Below are 21536 nucleotides of genomic sequence, written 5' to 3' on the forward strand. Positions count from 1 at the left end.
GAAAATACATCATTAATTCTTCTCTATTTTTTTTCTTTTTCTTTCCATCAATCTTTGACCACCACTTTTCCCCACCACTCATTTTTCACCCCGACCATTCACTCTTTCCCAATCCCCTCCCCTACACCCTACTACCATCTCCTTAGCACACTCAAGTGCACTCCATCGCCCCTTTGCCTTCCTAGCCTACAAGTTCAGCCAAAACACTCCCTTAATCACCAGCAAACCAAGGGAAGTAACTAGTCTAAGCTGCTGCCAGAAACTCCAAGGTGAGATTTGGCTTTCATTCATCCACCTTCCTCCATTATTCACCTGCAATTACAAAAGCAACAACGCAAATTTGTTCCAGCCATTCCAGTGCAGATAATACCCAAAGATCCAAGAGTAAGAAAGAACATTGATACACTGCCATAAGCTCTAAGGTAAACCTTGGCATTTATCCCTCATCTTCTTCCATTTGCAACCTGCATTTATTGAAAGAAACAAGTATGATTTATATCATTTATTTCAGAATCCTCCCATTTAATCCACCCACAGCAGCCAACCAACACAATCCACCCACAGCAGCCAACCAACACCTATACCTCAAGGTATTTTATGCTATCTCAGTTCACTATCTTCATATACATTTCACCCCACGCATCATGTATTAGAAGTTCAGAAATATAGGTTGAAGTATATTACAGAGGGGCAGCAAATCACATATGCGTACATAATTTATGGCCTTCAACAGAAATAGTATGATTCATACATTGAGATATTACCACTGTACATAGAACCAAAGCCATGAGAACTCCCATCATGTAGTGACATGAATCGAAATACAATAACAGAGGATAGAACAAAAACTTAGCTTTAGAAGAGGAAAGGGGCCACTGCCCTGCTCTGCTCTGAAACCAAGAAGGACGGTGCGACGGAGCTCGGAGGACGACGGAGGCGACGGGCCTTCACCTGCCGCCGGGAGGAATGCAGCAGCAACGGCGAGATTGAGAGTGCGCTGAGAGGACCAGGGCTCGACCTCTGCCTCGGGTGTGTGTGTGCGTGTTCCCGGAGCTTCCAGAAGGGAGAAGAGATGAGAAATGGCGCCGGGCTCAGGCTCTACACCGGCGTCGCCGATTTGGGAGGAAGAACGATGACTAGCAGTCGCCGGATTTACAGAGTCCACGGCGAAGGCGATTCGAGACTTAGAGAATTTTGGGGGCCGCCCTTTGACCTCGCGCACGTGCATTCAGAGAGAAGGAGAGATCGACTCTCGTCGGATTACAGAAGCAGCGGCGTCGCGGAGGAAGGCAGCGGCCGCTCACCGGTCTTTCAGTTGCAGCGGCGGCGGGTTTTCGACGGCAGGAGAAGAGCTAGGGCTCGATTTTGGAAGGGGGTGGAATTTGGGCTCGATTTATGATCTGCGACTGAATTGAGGAGAGAGATGACAACGCCGGGATTAAACGCGTCAATAACCGACGCCGGTGGTAGCAGGCGACGGCTGGATGGCCGGAGAAGGAGGAGCCGAGCGATCCTCGGTGGGAGAAGAAGAAGCCGAGCGGGCGGCTCTTTGAGGAATGAGGAGAAGAGACCGAGAGTTTAGAGAGAGAGATTGGGCTGTTTTTGTTATTTAATTTGGGCTCCTCTTTATTTCAATTTGGGCCCTATTATTTTTATTGTGTAATTGGGCTCACCCTTTTAATTAAGTTGTTTCAGCCCACTCTCATTATTCTGTTGGGCTTTAATTATTCAGATAATTGGGCTGGCTTATTTATTAATATTGGGCCTCTGATTTTATTTAAATGGCCGATTTTAATTACTGATTGGGCCTCCGATTTTAATTATATGGGCTTTGATTTAATTATTGTTTTGATTTGTATGGACTTCATTTAATTGAGTTGGACTTTATTTATTTTAATAATTGGGCCATTACATTGGGCCATTTCATTGGGCCGGAGTTTATTTAATTATGTTGGACTCCTTATTTGGGCTTCGTTTCAGTGGGCCGATTTTATTTTAAATTACAGTGGGCTTGAGTTGGGCCGAAAATTTGGGCCTTTATTTTATTTTCTTTGGGCTTCATAATTATTTATTTTTGGGCCTTGTTGTATTTATTATAATTGGGCCTAATTCAATTATTTTGCTTAGGGCTGTCTAAACGGGACGGGTCGGGTACCCTACCCGAAAAAATCGGGTACCCGAACCCGAAAATACCCTAAATGCACTACCCGAACCCGAACCCGAATTTAAAATCGGGTACCCTAATACCCGTTTCGGGTACCCGAGTCGGGTAATCGGGTACCCGAAATTACCCGGTCAAAACATCCTCTTCCAAGTCAACTGTGCAAATTAGAAATCTGCATTAAAAAAGCAAAAAAAAAAGAAGAAGAAGAAGAAGAAGCTCACCTGTCAACGTTGTCGTCGGAGCTCGGAGGCTGCACCTGCGGCGGCGAACGGCTGCTGCTGCGGCGGCGAGGGTCGCGGACTGGGGACTGGGGAACGGCGGCGAGGGTCGCGGAACGGCTGCTGCGCTGGAGAATGGCGGGCGGGCGAGGCGATGCGAGGCGAGGCGAGCAGATCCCGAGGCGAGGCGAGGCGCTGGAGAAGGGTCGCCGGATTTCTGGATTGAGAGGGGCGCCGCTGGGTGGGTCGCCGGAGACGGGAATGAAATCTGAAATGTGGGGGACGGCCGGCTGGGATTGGGATTTGGGAAAATGGGAAGGGCCCGTTCTGGTGTAGCGTGTAGGCGTGTAGCTACATAAATCAATTCAAAATTAAATGGGAACTTGGGAATTTAATTCGGGTATTTCGGGTATACCCGATACCCGAACGGGTATACCCGATACCCGTTTTTTTGAACCCCTAACTACCCGAACCCGTACCCGACCCCGAAAAAATCGGGTATCGGGTACCCAATACCCGATTTTTTCGGGTCGGGTATCGGGTACCCGATTACCCGAACCCGAAATTCCCAGCCCTAATTTTGCTTGGGCTTTAGTTTAATTCATTGGGCCTAATTTAATTAATTCATTGGGCTTTGTTATTTTATTCCGATTGGGCCTCCTAATTATTTTCTTTAGGCCTTGGTTATTTATTCAACTGGGCCCTAAATTTTTTTTAATTACTTGAGTCCATGAATTACTCCAACTAAACTTTTCAATTTAATTATTGGAATGCCACGATTTATTTAATTCAAGTCCACTTTTCTTAATTAATTATTAGGCTGTATTATGTTGAGCCTTTTAATTATTTGACTTATATTATTACTTCAAGTCATATTTGTTTGGCCCGGTTAATTAGACGCAGCTGCCCAATTACGATTAATTCTTACGAGATTACTAAGCGAATGAGCCGACTTAGTTATTTTCTTTTAATCGATTAAATAGAGCGAGATCTTTTAATCCCATTTAAGTTAGAACACCCTAAGAGAACGGATTAATTTTTATTAATTATCCGGCTTCATGAAACGAGACTTAGCTTTTGTTTAAATCCGATAGCTTGGATTAACAATAGAAATTCCTTGATTATTATTTCAGAATAATAATTCATGCATATAGATCATGCATAGTTAATTCTGTATTCTCATTATTTGAGGATTTTACTTGAGCAGTATCTTATTTATATTCTCGTAATAAAGGTCAAGCACGAGATTAATAATCAGTCAAGGAACTACTGTACCACAGAAAGTTTATATCAGGTGGGCATTACTTTCATATATATCAAATGAGTTTAAATGTTACGTTCAAGCAAGTTATTTCATGACTAAATTAATTGAAGTTATTTCAAATATTGTCTTGCCATAAAATGTTTCAATTTCAGTATGATATCTATCTGATGTTACTTTTATCATGTAATCGAATTCGGGTCTTGAGCAGTTGATAGCTATCCTGCCAGGGCTAGTGTACACCAGTGACCGTGAGTCATCTAGCGGGTTGGCCGGTCAAGTGACCGTGAGAGGTGGCCACCTCTCCGGCACAAAGTTCCAGATATGATAGATTACAGAACTTAGACTGCAGTCGAACTTTAAGAATCACAAATGAATATAGTAAGCTTGGGCCTTTTAGCGAAAAACTCCCTTGCTGTACTGTTTAATTATGGCATGACAATTTACAGTTTTGAAGCATGTATTTTATACTTAGGCATACGTGCCCACTGAGTACTTTTGTACTCAAGCCCTGCATATATTTCTAAATGTGCAGGTTGAGCAGCTGCAGATGGTGATGAAGTGACGAGCGGGATTCTTTTGTCTTGTTATGTATTAATGAACTCTAGGGTTACATGTCTTCATACATGTAATCAGAACCTTATTCCGCTGCGTACTCAGAAGTTTTATGTTTATTTGGCTAAGTCAGAGATATCTGAACTTACTAGTTATTTGAGTCTATACGACTAAACTTCTGTTATACTCCCTCCGTCCACGAAATGAGTACCCATTTGTGGACGGCACGGGTTTTAAGAAATGTATGGAGTGTAGTGTAAATAGTTTAAGGGTCCCACTTTTTGAGTGTATTAATTAAAGAGATGTGTGGGGTACACTTGCCAAAAAGGGAAATGGGTACTCATTTCGTGGACGGACGAAAAGGGAAATATGGGTACTCATTTCGTGGACGGAGGGAGTATTATAAATATTCCTTTTGTTAAATGATGAAATGTGATCCTTTCTTGTTTGATTATTCCCCTTTCTACCCCGCTTCTAATCTCCCTCCATTAGTCACGGTTTCCCCGGCTTAATTATCCTTAATAAGGACCGGTCGTGACATCAACCTCTTCAAGATAAGCAGCAAGAGCAGCCTGCGACATGCTAGTGGACTGAGTACTGGATCCACTAGACATTATATGTGACATCATGCCCATCCCTAGCACACGACCCTTCGTGTCCCTCATCACCACTACTTTAAAAATGCGATTTATCTCTTTTGGAGTTGCATCCCAGCCCTCAGTGGCCTAGATCTCCTGGATTGGCGTTGTATCTCCATCTACAATTAAAAACAAATTATATTCACGAGCTAATGAAAAATTGTAGTCATTAATTAATAATTATACTCTAAGGTGGGAGTCATTTATGAAAAAAAGTTCAAACTTTAAAAAATATAAGAAAAACTTTTCATAAAATTTGTAAAAATGAGTCAAATGACATAAACTTTCAAAAAAATTGTAAAAATGGTTCTGACTTTAAAAAATACAAAAAATGATTTAAACTTTGTTAAAATTTGTAAAAATGAGACGACTTTACTCTTACAAATCCATGAACTTTAAATTAGACCAAATCACAATACTGGTACAGTGGTACATATATTCTCGAATAATAATTAACCAAAAGGCAGAGTAGGGGAACATAGAGTTCAACTTGTTTATGGTGTTCGAGCTATGAGAGAGGCCATTGAAAATATCGAAATGCGAACTAAAGCTCAATTTTTAAGCGCAAGTGTACAATATTGTTTTTTTCTTTCTGAAAGACAGTGCGTGGCAACCAAGTCTTCAATAATCCTACATGGCCTATATAACAATTCGAATTCATTTTATGATTTTAGAGTAAGTTTTTAGTGTGAACCAAAATTTTCTATTGATAAACAGTTGGGAAAACCAGATTTTACTTTATTTGGAAGTTTTAGAAGGTAGATTGCTTGGGATTTATGTCATGAAGATTAGAAGTATATCCCTTTAAATCTTCTTTGTGGAATTTTTGTGAATCAAGGTTTATACTTCTTTTGGCTTGTCACAATTTTTGTAAGGTTTGTGACATAAAATCTGTATATAGTAAATTGATTGATATAGTAAAATATGTATATAGTAAGTTGATTGATTTAATTTTTGTAAGCTGAGGCACCCAAAAACTCTTTTTTGTAAGAGGTCTTGGATTCAATCCCGCCTTCGTGTGGGTAGTTTTCCCATTTTTGTATGGGTAGTATTTCCACCTTTGTGTGGATAGTGGCCCCGTCTGCGTATGCTTATTTGATTATATATTAAATACATCTTGTAATTCTAAAAAAAAAATCATTAATTCTGTTGAATTATTATGTGAGATTGATTGAAATTTGGTTATAATTGGATTTTACTTATGTTTGTTATCGAGAATATATGTAACATTATTGTGATTTGACCTGATTTAAATTAATGTCATGGATTTATACATAAGCTCATGCCATTTTACTTAATTGCTATATCTTGCTCATGTTAAGCGCGATCAAAATGCTGTTGCTCATGGTTTGGCAAAGCTTGCGAGAGATTTATTTTCACATCATGTTTGGAGTGAACCCCCGATTTCTGTGGTGGGTCATCTTCATATTCCATGTTCGTGTGATCAATAATATAGTCTCTCGGTTTTCTTCAAAAAAAAAAAAAATTAGACCATTTTTACAAAATTTATAAAAGTTTAGGCCATTTTTATATTTTTGTATGACTCCAAAAAAATTTGGACAATAAAATACAATTAACCAAAATAATAAAGGAAATAAATATCCAAATTTAGATTAAGGTTAGATTAATAACTTGATTTTGACATTGGACAATATCATTCATTTAGATATTATTATCTTTATCACTTCGAACTATCTTAATTCGACAACTTAATTAATTCTTGACTTCTTTCGAAAATTTCAATAGCCTCATCTTTAACTCTTAATAAATAAAGACAACAATATATAATGCAATTATTAATAAAAATAATAAAGTACTTTTTACCATCTTTAATTTGCACAAACTTTAAATCACATACATTAATATGAATAAATTCTAGAGATTTGGTACTCATTTCCGCTGAGTGAAATGGTAACTTGGATATTTTGGCTTCAACACCCACTTCACATTTATTTTGATAGTTAAGTTCATTTATTTTAATAAATATAAATTTACAATTTTTTTAAAATTCTCGTATCCTAATTTACAATGTCATAAATTAGAGCAATCGAAGAAGTAGTTGCATTTTCATTAGCAATCGATTTTTGGCACACCATATGCAACTATCAAATTTATTTGCTAAAACTTATTGATTAGATAGCCCCTACCAAGGAACTTATAAAATCGATTTCAAATGTTTAAACTAAAAAATTTGTCTTGCTAATAGAAAGTCAGAAACCAAATAATTTCGAATGTTTGGGACATGCAATGCATCTTTCAGAGTTAATTCTTGGTCGGCTGTCATCTTGATCACCGACATTACGTGCTCTAATTTCGAATGTTTTAAATCGACTTGTAGTTATATTTAAAATATTTTAAATCTACACTTTTAATTTAACCTGTAATTATATTTAAAATAAGGGCAAATGTGCAGATTACCTCTTGAACTAGAACCCCCTAGAGCTTTAACCCCCCAGACTCGACCTTGTTGCAAAAACCTCCCCCAAAGTCCGGAAGAAATGGGCATTTAAACCCTCGCGTCAAACGGCTGTCAAACGCTGTCTTCTTTATTTATTTATTTTTATTTTTATTTCAAGTGGGCCCCACTCCTCTCTCTCTCTCTCTACAATGGATTCCCTCACTTTCTTCTCCACCGCCGCCATCGTCATCAATCTAGCACCAGAAATTTTTACTATTTTTGAAGAAAAAAAATTACAAATAAACTTCCAACATCAAAAATTTCTAATTGTTTTGGAAGAGAATTAATAGATTAAGCTCAAAAAAATTGTGCGGTGATAAAATTGATGTTGGAATCAGAATGGGCGACGATGGCGCGTATCGGGCTGCCGACGCTGTAGCCAGCGTCGAGGACACATTTTCCTGGGCCGACATTGAGGAGATCCACCGCCATCTCCTCGTGGAGGCGCGTGGCGTCACGGTGGGATTTTTTGGGCACGGCGGGGAAGAAGTGGAAGGACTGGCCCCACCCCCACTCGTAGATGTCAGTGACGAGGTTGTAGAAGGTGTCGACGAAGGTAGGGACCTTCTCCGCCGTCTCGATCTCCTTGGGGTGGCGGAAGAAGGATCAGTACTACTTGTACGTGTCTTGGACTTTCTCCGCCGCAATTGAGCCGCTAGAGAGGTGGACGGCACGCTTTCCCTTCTGCTCGGCGGAGCCGAGCACGCAGACGAACCAGTAGAGGCCATCGGCGAGGACAATGGCAGCGGTGGAGAAGAGAGTGAGCGAATCCATTGTAGAGAGAGAAAGAGAGGGAGTGGGGCCCACTTGAATTTTTTTTTTTAAGAAGACGGCGTTTGACAGCCGTTTGACACGAGGGTTTAAATGCCCCTTTCTTTCGAACTTTGGGGGAGATTTTTACAACAAGGTTCAGTTTGGGGGGTCAAAGCTCTAGGGGGTATAGTTCAGGGGGTAATATGCACCTTTGCCCTTAAAATAATTAATAGTTATTTTAATTGTTAGATTGAACCTAAAAAGTGAGTGCCTAAAAATCATCCACATCAACTACAATATGTTATATTTAATGAGATCAACTTACATGATCTTTCAAAACATTCAAACGATGAAAACTTTCTACATTAGTAGGAGTGTAATCGAACCGAGCCTAACCGAATAGTGACGTGCTCAAGTTTGGTTTATTTAATATCGAATCGAATCCTGAACTTTACTTACCGAATACTTTGAGGCTCACGAGCCTATACGAAATTTATATTTATATTCAAAATATTGATTATTTTATTTTAAAATAAATTATTTTATTCAAAATAATAAATATATTAATTATTTTCTTATAACAAATAAAAATTAATTAGAGATTTAATACTATTATTATTAATTTTAGTGGATAAATATAAATTGTATCTACTAATAATTCCTATTTTTCAAGCTGAATCACTTGACGAATATTTTCACGAGCTAACAAGCCGAATACTACTAAGCTCAAGTTTGGTTTTTTTATTTATCGAGCTTCTCTAAATGAACTTGAATGAAATTTTTTTTAGCCGAGCTCCGAATAATTCGCGAGCAGCTTGGTTTGTTTACAGCTGTATACATTAGCATAGAGGTCTATGATCAATCGAATCCTACCGTAACCTTTCCTCTAATTCAAAAAGGAAAAAGATAAACACAAATTCTCCTATACATCTAAATGCACAGTGTGGTCGGTCTGGTATAGTTCGGTTTTTTTTTTTTTTTTAATCCTTCTCTGCCCATCTGAAAAGTATCATTTACATGCATTGAAAGTATCATTTGTAATGTATCATTTATTTTTATATAAAGTACTCCCTCCGTCCCGCTATTCAAGTCCCATTTTCCTTTTTGGGTTGTCCCACCGATAATGTCCCGTTTCCTAAAAAGGAAATAATTAGGGGATGCTTAACATTGTGAGATCACTAATTATTCACCGCTCTTTCTCTCGTCTCTCTCGTCCCGCTCTTTCTCTCGTCTCTCTCTTTCTCTCGTCTCTCTCTCTGCGCCTGAGTCTCCACTCCGTCGTCTGGTCGTCGCCGGAGGAAGCCTTCTCCTCCACCTTCACCGCCCTTCGCCCTTCGCCCTCACCTGCCGCCCCCGCCGGATCTGTCCTTCGCCCCCGCCGGATCTGTCAAGGGAGGAAGCCGCACTTCGCCCTTCGCCCTCACCTGCCGCCCCCGCCGGATCTGTCCTTCGCCCTTCGCCGGATCTGTCTTCGCCCTCCTCCCTCTGATCTCCTCCGCCTCCGCCTCTCACCTCTGATCTCCCCTAACCCTCTGCAAAACTCAGGTCTCTAAACCCTTTCAAGGCGAGGATGTTGCAGGTGAGGGCAATTGGGACAGATCTGGTGAGGTAAGGGCGGCCATGTAGGTTGGGGACGTCGGCGGCGAGATTCGAGATCAATTCGTCGAACTTGCTCCTTGCCGACTGCAAATTTCATTAATTTCTTGCAAATTTCTTCTCTCTTTTCTTGTTGTGGTTCGCCCAGTTCATGTTTTAATTGCTTGAAAATTTGTTGCTTTTCTGTTGTTGCTCATCGCCTATTTCTTGATTTGGGTGAAATGCTACTGAGGGAAGAGATTTCATTTTCATTTTTCATTTTCATTGGAAGAGATCGCCCCTCTGTTGTTAGACGATTCCTCAGATTTCATAATGGAAGAGATTTCATTTTCATTTTCATTTTCATTTTTTGCTATGTGTCTTCAATTTCAGATTTCAATTTCAGAAGTGTATTAGGCAGTTTTAGCTGTATTACAGATTATTTCAGATTATTAATTTATTACACATTTCGAATTTTAGTGATCGTTTAATTTAATTACAGATTATTAAAAATAAAATTAATAAAAAAATTAAGTCTTTTTGATATTAATAAAATAGAAATAATTACTTCTTCCTTAATCACAAATTAAATCATGTGGACCACACTCATTATTCATCTAATTTGCTTCTTCTTAATCTCCGTGCCGAAAAGTTATGGGACTTGAATAGCGGGACGGAGGGAGTATTTTTTTAAAATATTATTTGCGAAATATCATTTGTATACATTAAAAGTATCATTTTCTGCTATTAGAATTGTCATTTATAATGCATCATTTATTTTTATACAAAGTATCATTTGTTTTACAAAAAATATCATTTGTATTTAATAAAAATATCATTTATTATTAATAAAAGTATTATTTAATCGATCGAACATTAAAAAATTATATAGAAAACAGAATCGAATCGAACGGGGTGAATTTGAGCAGAGTCGAATTCGTCCGCACCATGCAAACGGATGTACACACGAGACTAACTAAAAGAAAAAATGAGATCAACATACTTGTTGAATATCTTAAATTATTATTCATCTGAAGACATGTGATGTTGCGATATTGAAAAAAAGAATTGTATAAAAGCAGAAGTGGCGAATATATATCCCTCATAACTCCATTTCTCAGCCCCTCCGCCGTCGCCGCCACAGACATGACGCGGAGGCTAACGAGAAAACCTTCAGCCCGAAGATTTGAGTCCGTTTCCGACAAGCTGGAGGCCCTGAAGAGCCTCATCCCCTCCGACACGGCCCAAATAAAGCCCGACCAACTTTACCAAGAAACCGCCGACTACATCGTGCTTCTCAAAACTCAGGTTTTTGTTTTGCAGAAATTGGTTGATTTTTACGGATCTCAATCTCATACTAAAGTTTCAGCCAAGCCAATCCCACGATTTTATTTTTAATTTGGTGAGAATTTAATTTATTTATTGGCGACTTGTATAATTAGTGAAACAAAGTTTGTGTGAGCCATGAAAATCCAGTTTTCTATTATAGGGATCGATTTTGCCGAATGTCTTGATTTTCATTTGAGTTTTTGTTTCTTCATCAATTCCCATAAACATATGTATGGTGGTTAAGTTTCTTCATATTGTTAACCTTAAAATTTTGTTGGGGGTTCATCTTCTATTAAATGAATTATGAACATAAATAAATACTTCTTTGCTATATCCTTCTACGTTATAAATATACTTTCTAGAATAAATCATTTTTCTGATACTATTTAGATTGAGATTTAAGGAATCACTATTGATTCTTTTTTTTTCTTTTTTTAAATATATTACTCCATATAATTCTGGAAAAATTCCTTTAATTCTCGAACGGATCATTTTGGAAATAATCAAACAACTTTAACGAAAAAAAATTCAAATTAAAATTTGAGATTAATCGGAATCCTTGCACAACTTTTTCTAGATACTGTCATTCTGAACTAGAAAAATTAGATCGATAAAAATTTTGGACATTTGTAAACCCAATGTATGTCGATAAGTCTGAAGATTGTAGCATAGAAATAAACAATATAATGTGATTTTTTTTAAAAAAATTTCATGTGATCACAGTAACTCTCATTTGTAATTTACTAATTTTGTATGTTTGTACATTTTTATAATATACGTTGGGCTCAAAGTAGTGCCCCCATATTTGAAGACAATAAACTTGGGGTTTGTGTGTGTGCACCACCATTCCAGCAGGCTCATCGACAAGCTTGAATTTGTTTGCTGGGAATATATATAAAAGAGTGTTGCTATTCGGCCATAGTGTCACTGCCTATTATTTAAAAAAATCGGGCGATTAGTTTATGAATCGGTTCGGTTCGATTATTCTTAAATTATTTTCTTTTTTACTAATATCCCTAAGCATGTTTCGACGTTAATTATTTTTCTTAAGCGTCAGTTTTTCCCTCCAAAGTTTCCCGCTAGATGTTAAAAAAAGATTTTATTTACATCAGAAAATGGTACTAATATTGTAAATATATCTCTAATGATCTATATTACAACTGAAATCTCATTCTCGAATCCGAAAAAATCCCCAAACTCTGATTACATAAACTCTAATCTTTTATGGCCAACGTCGAAGAAACTCTATATTCGCTCTTTGGGCCTGAATCTAGTAGCTCTGCTAATCTTGATGACGTCTCTGACGTCGGTACTAGCACTACAAATCCATTCGAAGACAACGAAATCTATCACGGTGATGATTCATATATAAGGATATGGTGGCAAGCGGGCCCAGCCTCGAGTTGATATGGAACTCGAGAGCAGTTATCAAGCCTTTGGTAGGAGCAAGGGATTTTGTGTTGCGATTCGAAACAATAGAGACGATTGATACCTAATGATATGTTGCGATAGAGCCCGAAGGTCCAATGTGGGGAAGAAGTTCACAAAGAGGCTAACCAACTTGTATTAATGCAGCTTAATGGACATGGAGGGTGTCTAGAGTGAATACATATCACAATCACTCTCTTGATACCAATATGTCTCCGTTCATGGCCGGACATAGGTTTATGCTGATGAGGATGAAGAGACAATTAGGAGCATTTGACATTGCACGATTACGATCTTGTAATAATATGAAAGTGTTGGAAGTCCAACACGACGGTCCACAAACTTTAGGTTGCAGAACCAAAGATTGCAGGAACTTCATTGATCAAATGAGAAGGTTGAGACTAGGCGAAGAAGATGTCGAGGCTATCAAATTGCTTTTTCTTAGGTTACAACAAAATGATTGAAGTTTTTTCATTTGATGGATATTGATGATAAAAGGGCGACTTCGTAACGTCATGTGGATCCATCCTTAGAGCCGAGCTGCATATGAAGATTTTCACGACATTATGAGCTTTGACACAATGTATGTCGGGAATAGATATCAGATGCCATTCGCGACGGGGTAGGGGTTAATCATCATATTCAATCTATCATACTAGGTTGTGCTCTCTTGACTCACGAGCATGCATAATCTTTCAAGTGCTCTTTTAGTAATTGGTTGGAAGCAATGAGAGAGGTGTTATCCTACGAAAATATTAACTGACCAATATGGGCTATCAAGATTGTAGTGCAAGAGGTCATGCCACATATTGTCCACCGATTCTATCTATGGCATATTCTTTGCAAGGTAGATCAAACGTCCACTTGTTGTGCTTGCTTCTGCCCTGAACCTTTAGTCCAATGCTACTCGACTTCGTACGAGACTTTGGTCAAAGGACTAGAACATTTGAGCAGCTTCACTTCAGACTTTGGCTTTCATGCCAGCCCGTCTCTCGCGAAATGTAGCATTATACCCTACCCGCACCTGTTATATATGTCCTAAAAGCCCTCATCTTTAGACTATGCCCTCCCAAACACAAGACTCTAACAAAAACAAAGGAAGAGACTCTATCTAGACCTAAAATCAGACATAAAAATGAGCAGAAATATGGACTCATCATACACACATACACACACTTTAAACACGATTGTCCTCAAGCGTGCACATGCAATTATACCCAAAAGACAGTTACAAACAAAACAAAAAAGATGGACTCAAAATAAAAGGGTTGGCACAGTCAAAACACAATCTCAAAATGCATGAAAATATTCCAAGTCAAACTTGTAAAAAAATTATAGATAAAGCCATATGATACCATCAATTGAGTTAAGAATGGGCTTATGGGCGTAAAAATATTCCTCCCCATCGCCCATCTCTCAAGTGTTTTCGGTACGTGTTTACGCTCGTGATATCATGTTAAGTTTTCCATAGGCTTGCCTATGCTCTATTGTCTCTACCCTTAGTTAAAGTTTTTGGTGCTTATCATTAGGTCTTTTTAGGGTTATGATGTACACTTAAGACATAAGGTGTGAAAATTTGGAATGAGGCTGAGGTCGCATGAACTTCATTCTCGGCATAGTGTTATCCAAATTTGTATGATCCTTGCCCATCTTTCGGACCTAAGCACATTCACCCCTAGGGCATTAAATCTTTTTCTTTTTCTTCTTTTATTCTTGTCCTTTATTTTTTCTTTTCTTTCTGGACTTTTTTTTTGTGGACATAGATATCATATTTTTACATTTTATGCTCAGGTCCTGTCCATAAAGATTCACTACTTTATCGTCCCCTTCTTTTTGCCCTAAGTTCATTTGATCGGTTTGGCTCAAAACTAGGCAAAGTTTAAGTAAATTTCAAAGAAATTATTAAGCTCAAAAGCGGTTACCAAGGGATAGATTTAAGGTCAATTATTTTTGGTTCTATGGGCTTAAGAAAAAAAGAATTACCTAAATCATGTCAAGGAACAAAACTAAGTACACGGGGTTCGACCAAAAGTCAAGGAAAGTTCTAACATTACCTTAGTTAAGATGTCATTACACACAATAAAGAAAAGTTGTTATAGGCATATGACATCAATTTAAGCTCAAAAATCTCACGATAATGCCCACAACTCAATCTATCATCCTCAACTATGTACGACATGCTTGAACTTAAATCCTAAACTACATACATATATAATCAAAACTAAGAAAATTAAACATGCTTATTCGATTGCAATTCAATAGGCTAACCTATCTTTTCTCCCCCCTCCCTCTCTCTCCCCTTCCCCCAACAAACACACACACACACTTTGCTTTAGGCAAAATGGGTGTGTGTAGAGGGGGTCGATAAGACAGACTCTAAAAGAGAGAGAAATATATATATATTAACAAACTTGGTAAAAGTTTTGGGTGCCCTCACCATGCATTTTGTTTTGGGAAAAATGCAGGTGAGGGCAATAAGTTAACTTTTAACTTTTGCCAAACAAGACAACACAACAAAATAAACAAACAAAAAAAGAACTAAACTAACTGACTCAGAAGACAAAAACAAAAAACAACTAAAAAACTAGGGAGGGTTATGCTCATAAGAAAGGTTAGAGAAGTACTTGAATCTGATGCATGTACAAGAGTGTGTCCTTTGTTTCCGTCACCACAACTTCAATTCTGCTCAAACGGGACTCATCACTTGCACTCAAAGGAGTATGTAGGGGTGTGAATCGGATCGGGTTCAGGTACCCTACTCGAAAAAATCGGGTACCCGAACCCGAATAAGGACGAGTACCCTGTACCGACCCCGAACCCGATTTCTTAATCGGGTACCCTAATACCCGACTCGGGTATTCGGGTACCCTAAATTACCCGATCAAATGGCAAGTGACAAAAGTCAAACTGTGAATTCGGGTAAATCGGGTATTAGGGTACCCGAATTACCCGATTTGGCTTAATAGGGTATTCGGGTACCCTAATACCCGATTTTCTAAATTTTTTTTGAAAATATAGCCCCTATTTCCAGCCCTTGCCCTATATAATTGTGTACGTTTCAATTCCCTGTACTAACAAATAATATAACATCAAATCAAGAATCAACAACCACAAATCTCAACTCCCAAGTCTAAAATTTTAAATTGAACGAACGTCTTAAGTAACCAAGTAAGTTACACAAACAAATGTCAAATACTCAAATAAATCAGAAAGTTTAATAAAATGATGTCCATGGCTACTCCGCCGCACAAGTTCCACTTTGATCCGTCTGACTCTGTGACGTCCTCAAATCACCATGAGTATAGCTATGGAGCAGTGTAAGAAATTGAAATTGAGGTATAAAAAACCAATATATGTAATGCAATAACATGTCAAATAATTAGAATAAAATATAATTACCCATTTCAAACTCCTTCTGTTGATTTTATTCCAGAACACCTTCTTCATCTTTTTTATCAAGATTGGTAGATCTTAACCAATCCTCAGAACAAATCAAGGCCTCAACCATTTCCGCCGCCAAAGAGCTTCTATACGGTGATAGAACACGTCCTCTTATACTACATGCACACTCCAAAGCAACACTAGATATGGAGACAGCTAAGATATCTTTGGCCATTATGCTAAATGAAGATAATAACATTATGAAGGAGCTTGTTCCAACCATTATGCCTTATTAAATTTATTTGTTGTTATAGAAAAACAAGGAAATTGAATTTGTATCAACTGTACTTTGTAAACAAATACCGTGTGTATGAGCTTCTATGGAAATGGAATCAAACCACAAAATTGACATTCTTAGTTGAAGGCAGATTTATATGTAAGTTGCTCCAATCATTTACAGCTAAAGTCCAGCTAATCAAAAAGCTCTGTTATAGTATTAGTTCAAATACATTCTGCATACCATGAAAGGATGTATTTAGCTTTATTTTTATTTTGATGCTACTGTTCTATTTGAATAAAATTTGTAAAACGAACAAACACTGAAACACATACTGACATACATTATACATAGAAGAAAATGGACCATGGGTGGAGGAAATCTGTATAAAACAAGGAACGAAATGCATAAACATGAACTAGAATGAAGAGCTCCATATTCAGTTTCAGTGTTTCACTATTATTGAGTCACAAAATTAATTTCCTAAAAAAAATTCTACATAGAGTTATGGTTGAATCATGAATGTGCAAATACAAGTATACAACAAATCATATGCCAATTAAATTACCGAATTCACTGGCGGCGCGGAACAGATACAACAATCGATGTTAAAAAAAACCATACCTATTGTCGGAGCTCGGAGGCGGCGCGGCTACTACGGGGCGACAAGCTCGACGGCGGCGGAACGACGGGAGGACGGAAATAAGCTATCTAACTTGGGGGCGACTGGGCGAGGGTCGCAGTGGGTGGCCTGGGGGCGACTGGCGAGGGTCGCAATGGGGGCTGATTCGATGGGAACGACGACGATCGACGGGGTCGTCGGCGCCGCTAGGTCGCTGGGTGGGAGGCGGGAGGGATTCTGGAATACTGGAACAGAGTGGGAGGTGGGCGAGAGTGGAGGACGAAGACAGTAGGGTTGAAACTTGAAATTGAAACTTCTTCAGAATTTTTTTTATTTATTAAATTTAATTAAATAATTTAAAATATATCTAATTAAAGTTTCGGATATTTTGGGTATACCCGATGCCCGATTTTATGTACACCCTAATACCCGATACCGACCCGATACCCTAATTTTTCAGGGTATCGGGTACCCTATACCTGATCGGGTTCTGGTCGGTATCGGGTATACCCGATACCCGACCCCTATCTTCCCACCCCTAGGAGTAGGGTCCTCTAACTTCTTCTTTCACATGCTTGCCTTGAAAGGAGGTTGGGCTACTGTCGTCGGTGTTGCTCTCTCTTCAGGGGCAGTAAACTTAGCCACCTTCCCACTCGTGGACCAATTCCTTGTTACCCTTAGCGATTTCAATGTTAGAGTTCTGGGCAAACAATGTAGTGAAGTGGATGCAGGACAAGCGTTGGGTTGGCTTGCTCATGATCAAGTTGATGTGCTCAATCAAGAAGGCCCCGAATTTGAGCTTGATTTAATGGGTCATGCTCCAGAGGGTGTATAGCTCCTTATACGAAATAATATTGCCGCTATCCGTTTTCCAAACAAGCTGTAAGCTAAAATTCGGTGGCACATGCATAGTGTTGGATCCTTGATCCTAGGCCCCTATCTTGTTCTTTATCTCAACATCGAACTCTTGTAGCAAAATGATCCATTTGATCAATTTTGGGCTTAGAGTCTTTCTTGGCCATAAGATACTTTTGTGCGGCATGGTTTGTGTTCTTCTTTGTGGTTGAGTAGTTGACTTTGGCACCATTCAGTATCTTAGAGGTGTAGCAGATAACATGGTGTTCTCATTCCCTCTCTTTTGCCCAAGAACTGTTCCCACAACATATCCACTTACGTTGCATATTACCTCAAAAGGCATGTCCCAATTAGGAGGTTGTATGATGGGTGTTGGGACCAAATTGTTCTTCGGAAAATGAAATGCTTGCTTGCATTTCTCATTGAACTCTCATTCCACATCATTCTACAACAATCGAGTCATTGGTTGGGCAATCTTGGCAAAGTCTTTCACAAACCTTTGGTAGAAATCTTCATGCCCAAGAAATACTCGCAATCGTTTAACGTTGGTTGGGTATGGTAGATTGACAATGATGTCTATCTGGGCTTTATCCACTTCAATTCTTCTTTCTAAAATTACGTAACACAATTTCTTCCTTGACCATAAAGTGGCATTTTTTGTAGTTGAGAATCAAGCTCTTTTTGAAGCACATTTTCATTACTTTGCCCAGATGCCCAAGACATGCCTCAAGTGTCTTCAGTGAAGTCATCCATGAAGACCTTGATGCAATTCTCCAACATATACGAAAAAAAATACTCATCGTCATCACTGGAATGTGCCCGGAGCATTACACAGTCAAAATTGCATCATACGGTAAGCAAAAGTGCCAAATAGGGAAGTGAAAGTGGTTTCTCCATGATCTTCTTCAGCTACCCAAATTGCATTTACCCTGAATACCTATTTAGAAAATAGAAGTACATGTTGCCCACCAACCTCTCCAACATCTAATTGATAAAGGGAAAAGAGAAGTGATCTTTGCATGTCTTCTGGTTGAGTTTTTGATAGTCAATAAACACTCTTCGTTTGATTTGTAGTCTCGTAGCAACTAACTCTTTCTCTTTTATTTTATACCATGTGTAAGAATATGGTGCATACAGACAATTGGGCTTATGCCCTTGATGTCTGCTAAAGTCCAACTAATAGCCTTTTTGTACGTGTTCAAAATTTCACACGTCTTCTTATCTTCTTCAACATTTAAATCTGAACTGATGATTATGGACAAAGTCTCGTTATCCCCCAGGTATATGTACTTTAGATGTTTTAATTTCAACTTTGGTGTTCTCTCCAAGACGGTACCAGCCTAATTATAGGAATTTTGAGTGTCTCCGTAGATCTCACTTGTTCTTCCTCTGATTCCAGACTTTTTTGCTCCCTCCAAAATATGTTCTACATGGGCATAGGGTTCCATCATCTCTCCTTGGATAATTGCATTCACTGGGTCAAGTAATGTTATCTATGACAAAATCTCATCCACAATATGTTCAATATGATCCATGTTTTTTACCATCTCTGTATCAACTTGGTGTTCATGGCTTTATAGATATCGAAGGTCGCCATTTTCCTACAAATTGACAAGTTAGTTTTCCTGTATTGTAGTCTAATAACACTCATGTCTCCATGATTTTTAGTGTTCATAAGATGTTAAGTTTATAGGAAATTGAGTGTTTGATTATTATTTTGTGCTTAAATTGCTTTAACTTGTGAAATATGTTACTTATTTGTACTTTGATGAATTTTATAGAAATATGTATTCTGAATTTGGACCAATGGTCTTAATGAAAGTTGTAGTTCGTCTCGATACGAGTTCGTAGGCGCTAACGGTTCACAAATCGGAGTTTGGACGTAAAAGATATGACCGACACAAGAAAGTCGCGCGCAATAGTGAATAGTGCCCGACGGAAATTTCTGAATTTTCGGGATTTTGCGGGATTTTCGGATTTTATCAGTATTTTCGAGTTCTACACTGTATTTATCTCCTGTGCCTATATATAGGTCTTTTTTTGATCTATTTAGGGTTCCCAACTTTATTTCTTAGTTTTATAGCTTTTATTTTTCATTGCTTTCTAGTTTTTAGAAACTTGGATCGGATTTCTGCAAGGATTGAAGATTCAAGATTGTTCATCAGTTTTATTTAATTCAGTTTTTACAATTGCGTTTTTTTAATTATATTTATGTTTTATTTTGCTATGTCTGACTAGTTTTCTTAATCTGAACCTAGGGTTTGTACATAGTTGATTAAATATGTGTGTTTGATTTATTGATAACATTTTGTCCTCCAGCTTGTGATTCATGATTCCTGGTGCTTATGATATTATGAATTATCTGATCAATAGTTTACATGTCTAGCTGTTCAGTTTAAGTCTTGAATGCGATAATTGTTCACCGATTCAGGAATGCATGATATAGTGTTAGCCTTGAGTCTTGAATGCGATAGATGAAGCTATAGGAAGCTATTCTTGTTGGAGTTAATTTATTCCTTTGAGTCTTGAATGTGATAAGGGATTTATAAATCTACGTTCGTAGGTGCTCGTTAAATAAGCTTATGAATAGTGTTGTGATCTTTCATCAGGGCTGGATTAAATTGGTAATTGATCAATAGATTGAATGCATATGTTTAATTAACGATAGTACATCCCTAGGGTCAGAGTTGTTTATTATTTGATTTGTTCTCTGTTTTTAATTGTTTTGTGTTATTTTAAATTTCAATTCATCAATCATTATTTTGTTGCCTAGATACTGTGAAAGTTTAATTTGGAAGTACTTAGAGTATTTCGATTATCAGTCTCTGAGGATACGATACTTGACTTACTCTTTATGCTAGTGATCATAGTCGATACAAGTTTTGTCCATCTTCAAGAATAGTCTTCCCAATAATATTATCAGTTCCTTGGAAAAATCAGCTCCTCTACTTTGACCAAAATATCCTCCAATATGCCCACAAGTTATACATTTGATCGGTTTGCCAATTGACTGACCACCCTAGTAATTGGCTTTATAGGTCTCATCTCCAAGTCCAGATACATCGATAAGGGCATAACATTGATCGAACCCCTCAAATCTAGCATAACCTTTTCTACTTTCATTGTGCCAATGACACTTGAAATGTAAAATATCCCGGGATTTCAACATTTTGTGGGAATATCCCGCTGTAAAACATCGGACACATTTTCTCCAACTTGGAACCTAGCATCATCAGTATACTTTACTTTACTTTACTTGTGCACAATTCCTTCAAGAATTTCACCCATCTGGAAATAAAGCATTGTCAACAAATATCGGTTGATCTCCACAATTTTAACTCTTGGAGCATCTCACTTAGCTCCTTTTTTTCTTGTTCTTTTGCCAACCTTCTTTGGAAATGTATTCAAACATCCGGATAAGCAACCTTGGGTTGTTTAGGCTTAGCAACAGCCACCTTCTTGACCACCTTCTTCTAGGCAACTTCTTATGTGTCATCTTTTTGCCCACAACATCTTCAACACCATCCTTAAGAAAGACTGGCTCCTCTTCAAGTATCTTGATCACATCGAGTAATTCTTTTTCATTCCTCAACATCACATCATTCACCTTTTTACCTTCACCTGGGTAGGAAGCTCACCTTGTTTCTTCTCCAGACAAGCCATAACTTGGGCAAGATGCGACGATTGAGAAATTCTACATTCCTCCTAATGTCTCCATCTTAAAATTCTAATTTTTTTTGTTGTGCCTATATATTTTCTTGTGCCATAGAATGCACAAATTTTGCCAAGGAATGTCCTCTTGCCTGTTGAGCATGTTGTTGATATGACCGTTGCAACTGCAGTTGTTGATGTGCCCCCAGGTGGTGGTTGTTGCCATACCTCAGATTCTCGTGGTGTCTCCATCATTGGTTGTTGTATGGCTACAATATGGGTCAAACGTCCTATTTTCTCCACTGTTTCCATTATGCTGACTCATAGCATTCACTTCTTCATCTTTTCTAAATAGTTAAGGACACTTATCG

The 21536-nt window shown here is 38.2% G+C and overlaps 1 protein-coding gene and 1 long non-coding RNA gene across 2 annotated transcripts; both read right to left on the reverse strand.

Moving 5' to 3' along the window:
* Positions 1-2123: 2123 nt before the first annotated feature.
* On the reverse strand, positions 2124-4833 carry LOC130990500 (vegetative cell wall protein gp1-like). The gene is made up of 3 exons (XM_057914728.1): positions 4744-4833; positions 2386-2764; positions 2124-2319 (listed from the first exon to the last, which is right to left on the reverse strand). The coding sequence occupies exons 1-3, from the start codon at positions 4831-4833 to the stop codon at positions 2288-2290; spliced, it is 501 nt and encodes a 166-aa protein (XP_057770711.1). The 3' UTR covers positions 2124-2287.
* A 10659-nt stretch (positions 4834-15492) lies between these two features.
* LOC130988710 (uncharacterized) lies at positions 15493-16948 on the reverse strand. The gene is made up of 3 exons (XR_009090178.1): positions 16662-16948; positions 15779-15960; positions 15493-15684 (listed from the first exon to the last, which is right to left on the reverse strand). It is a non-coding gene; the product is annotated as an uncharacterized LOC130988710 (long non-coding RNA).
* Positions 16949-21536: the final 4588 nt, after the last annotated feature.

The sequence above is a fragment of the Salvia miltiorrhiza genome, chromosome 6, assembly GCF_028751815.1.
Source record: "Salvia miltiorrhiza cultivar Shanhuang (shh) chromosome 6, IMPLAD_Smil_shh, whole genome shotgun sequence".
NCBI classification, from domain to species: Eukaryota; Viridiplantae; Streptophyta; class Magnoliopsida; order Lamiales; family Lamiaceae; genus Salvia; species Salvia miltiorrhiza.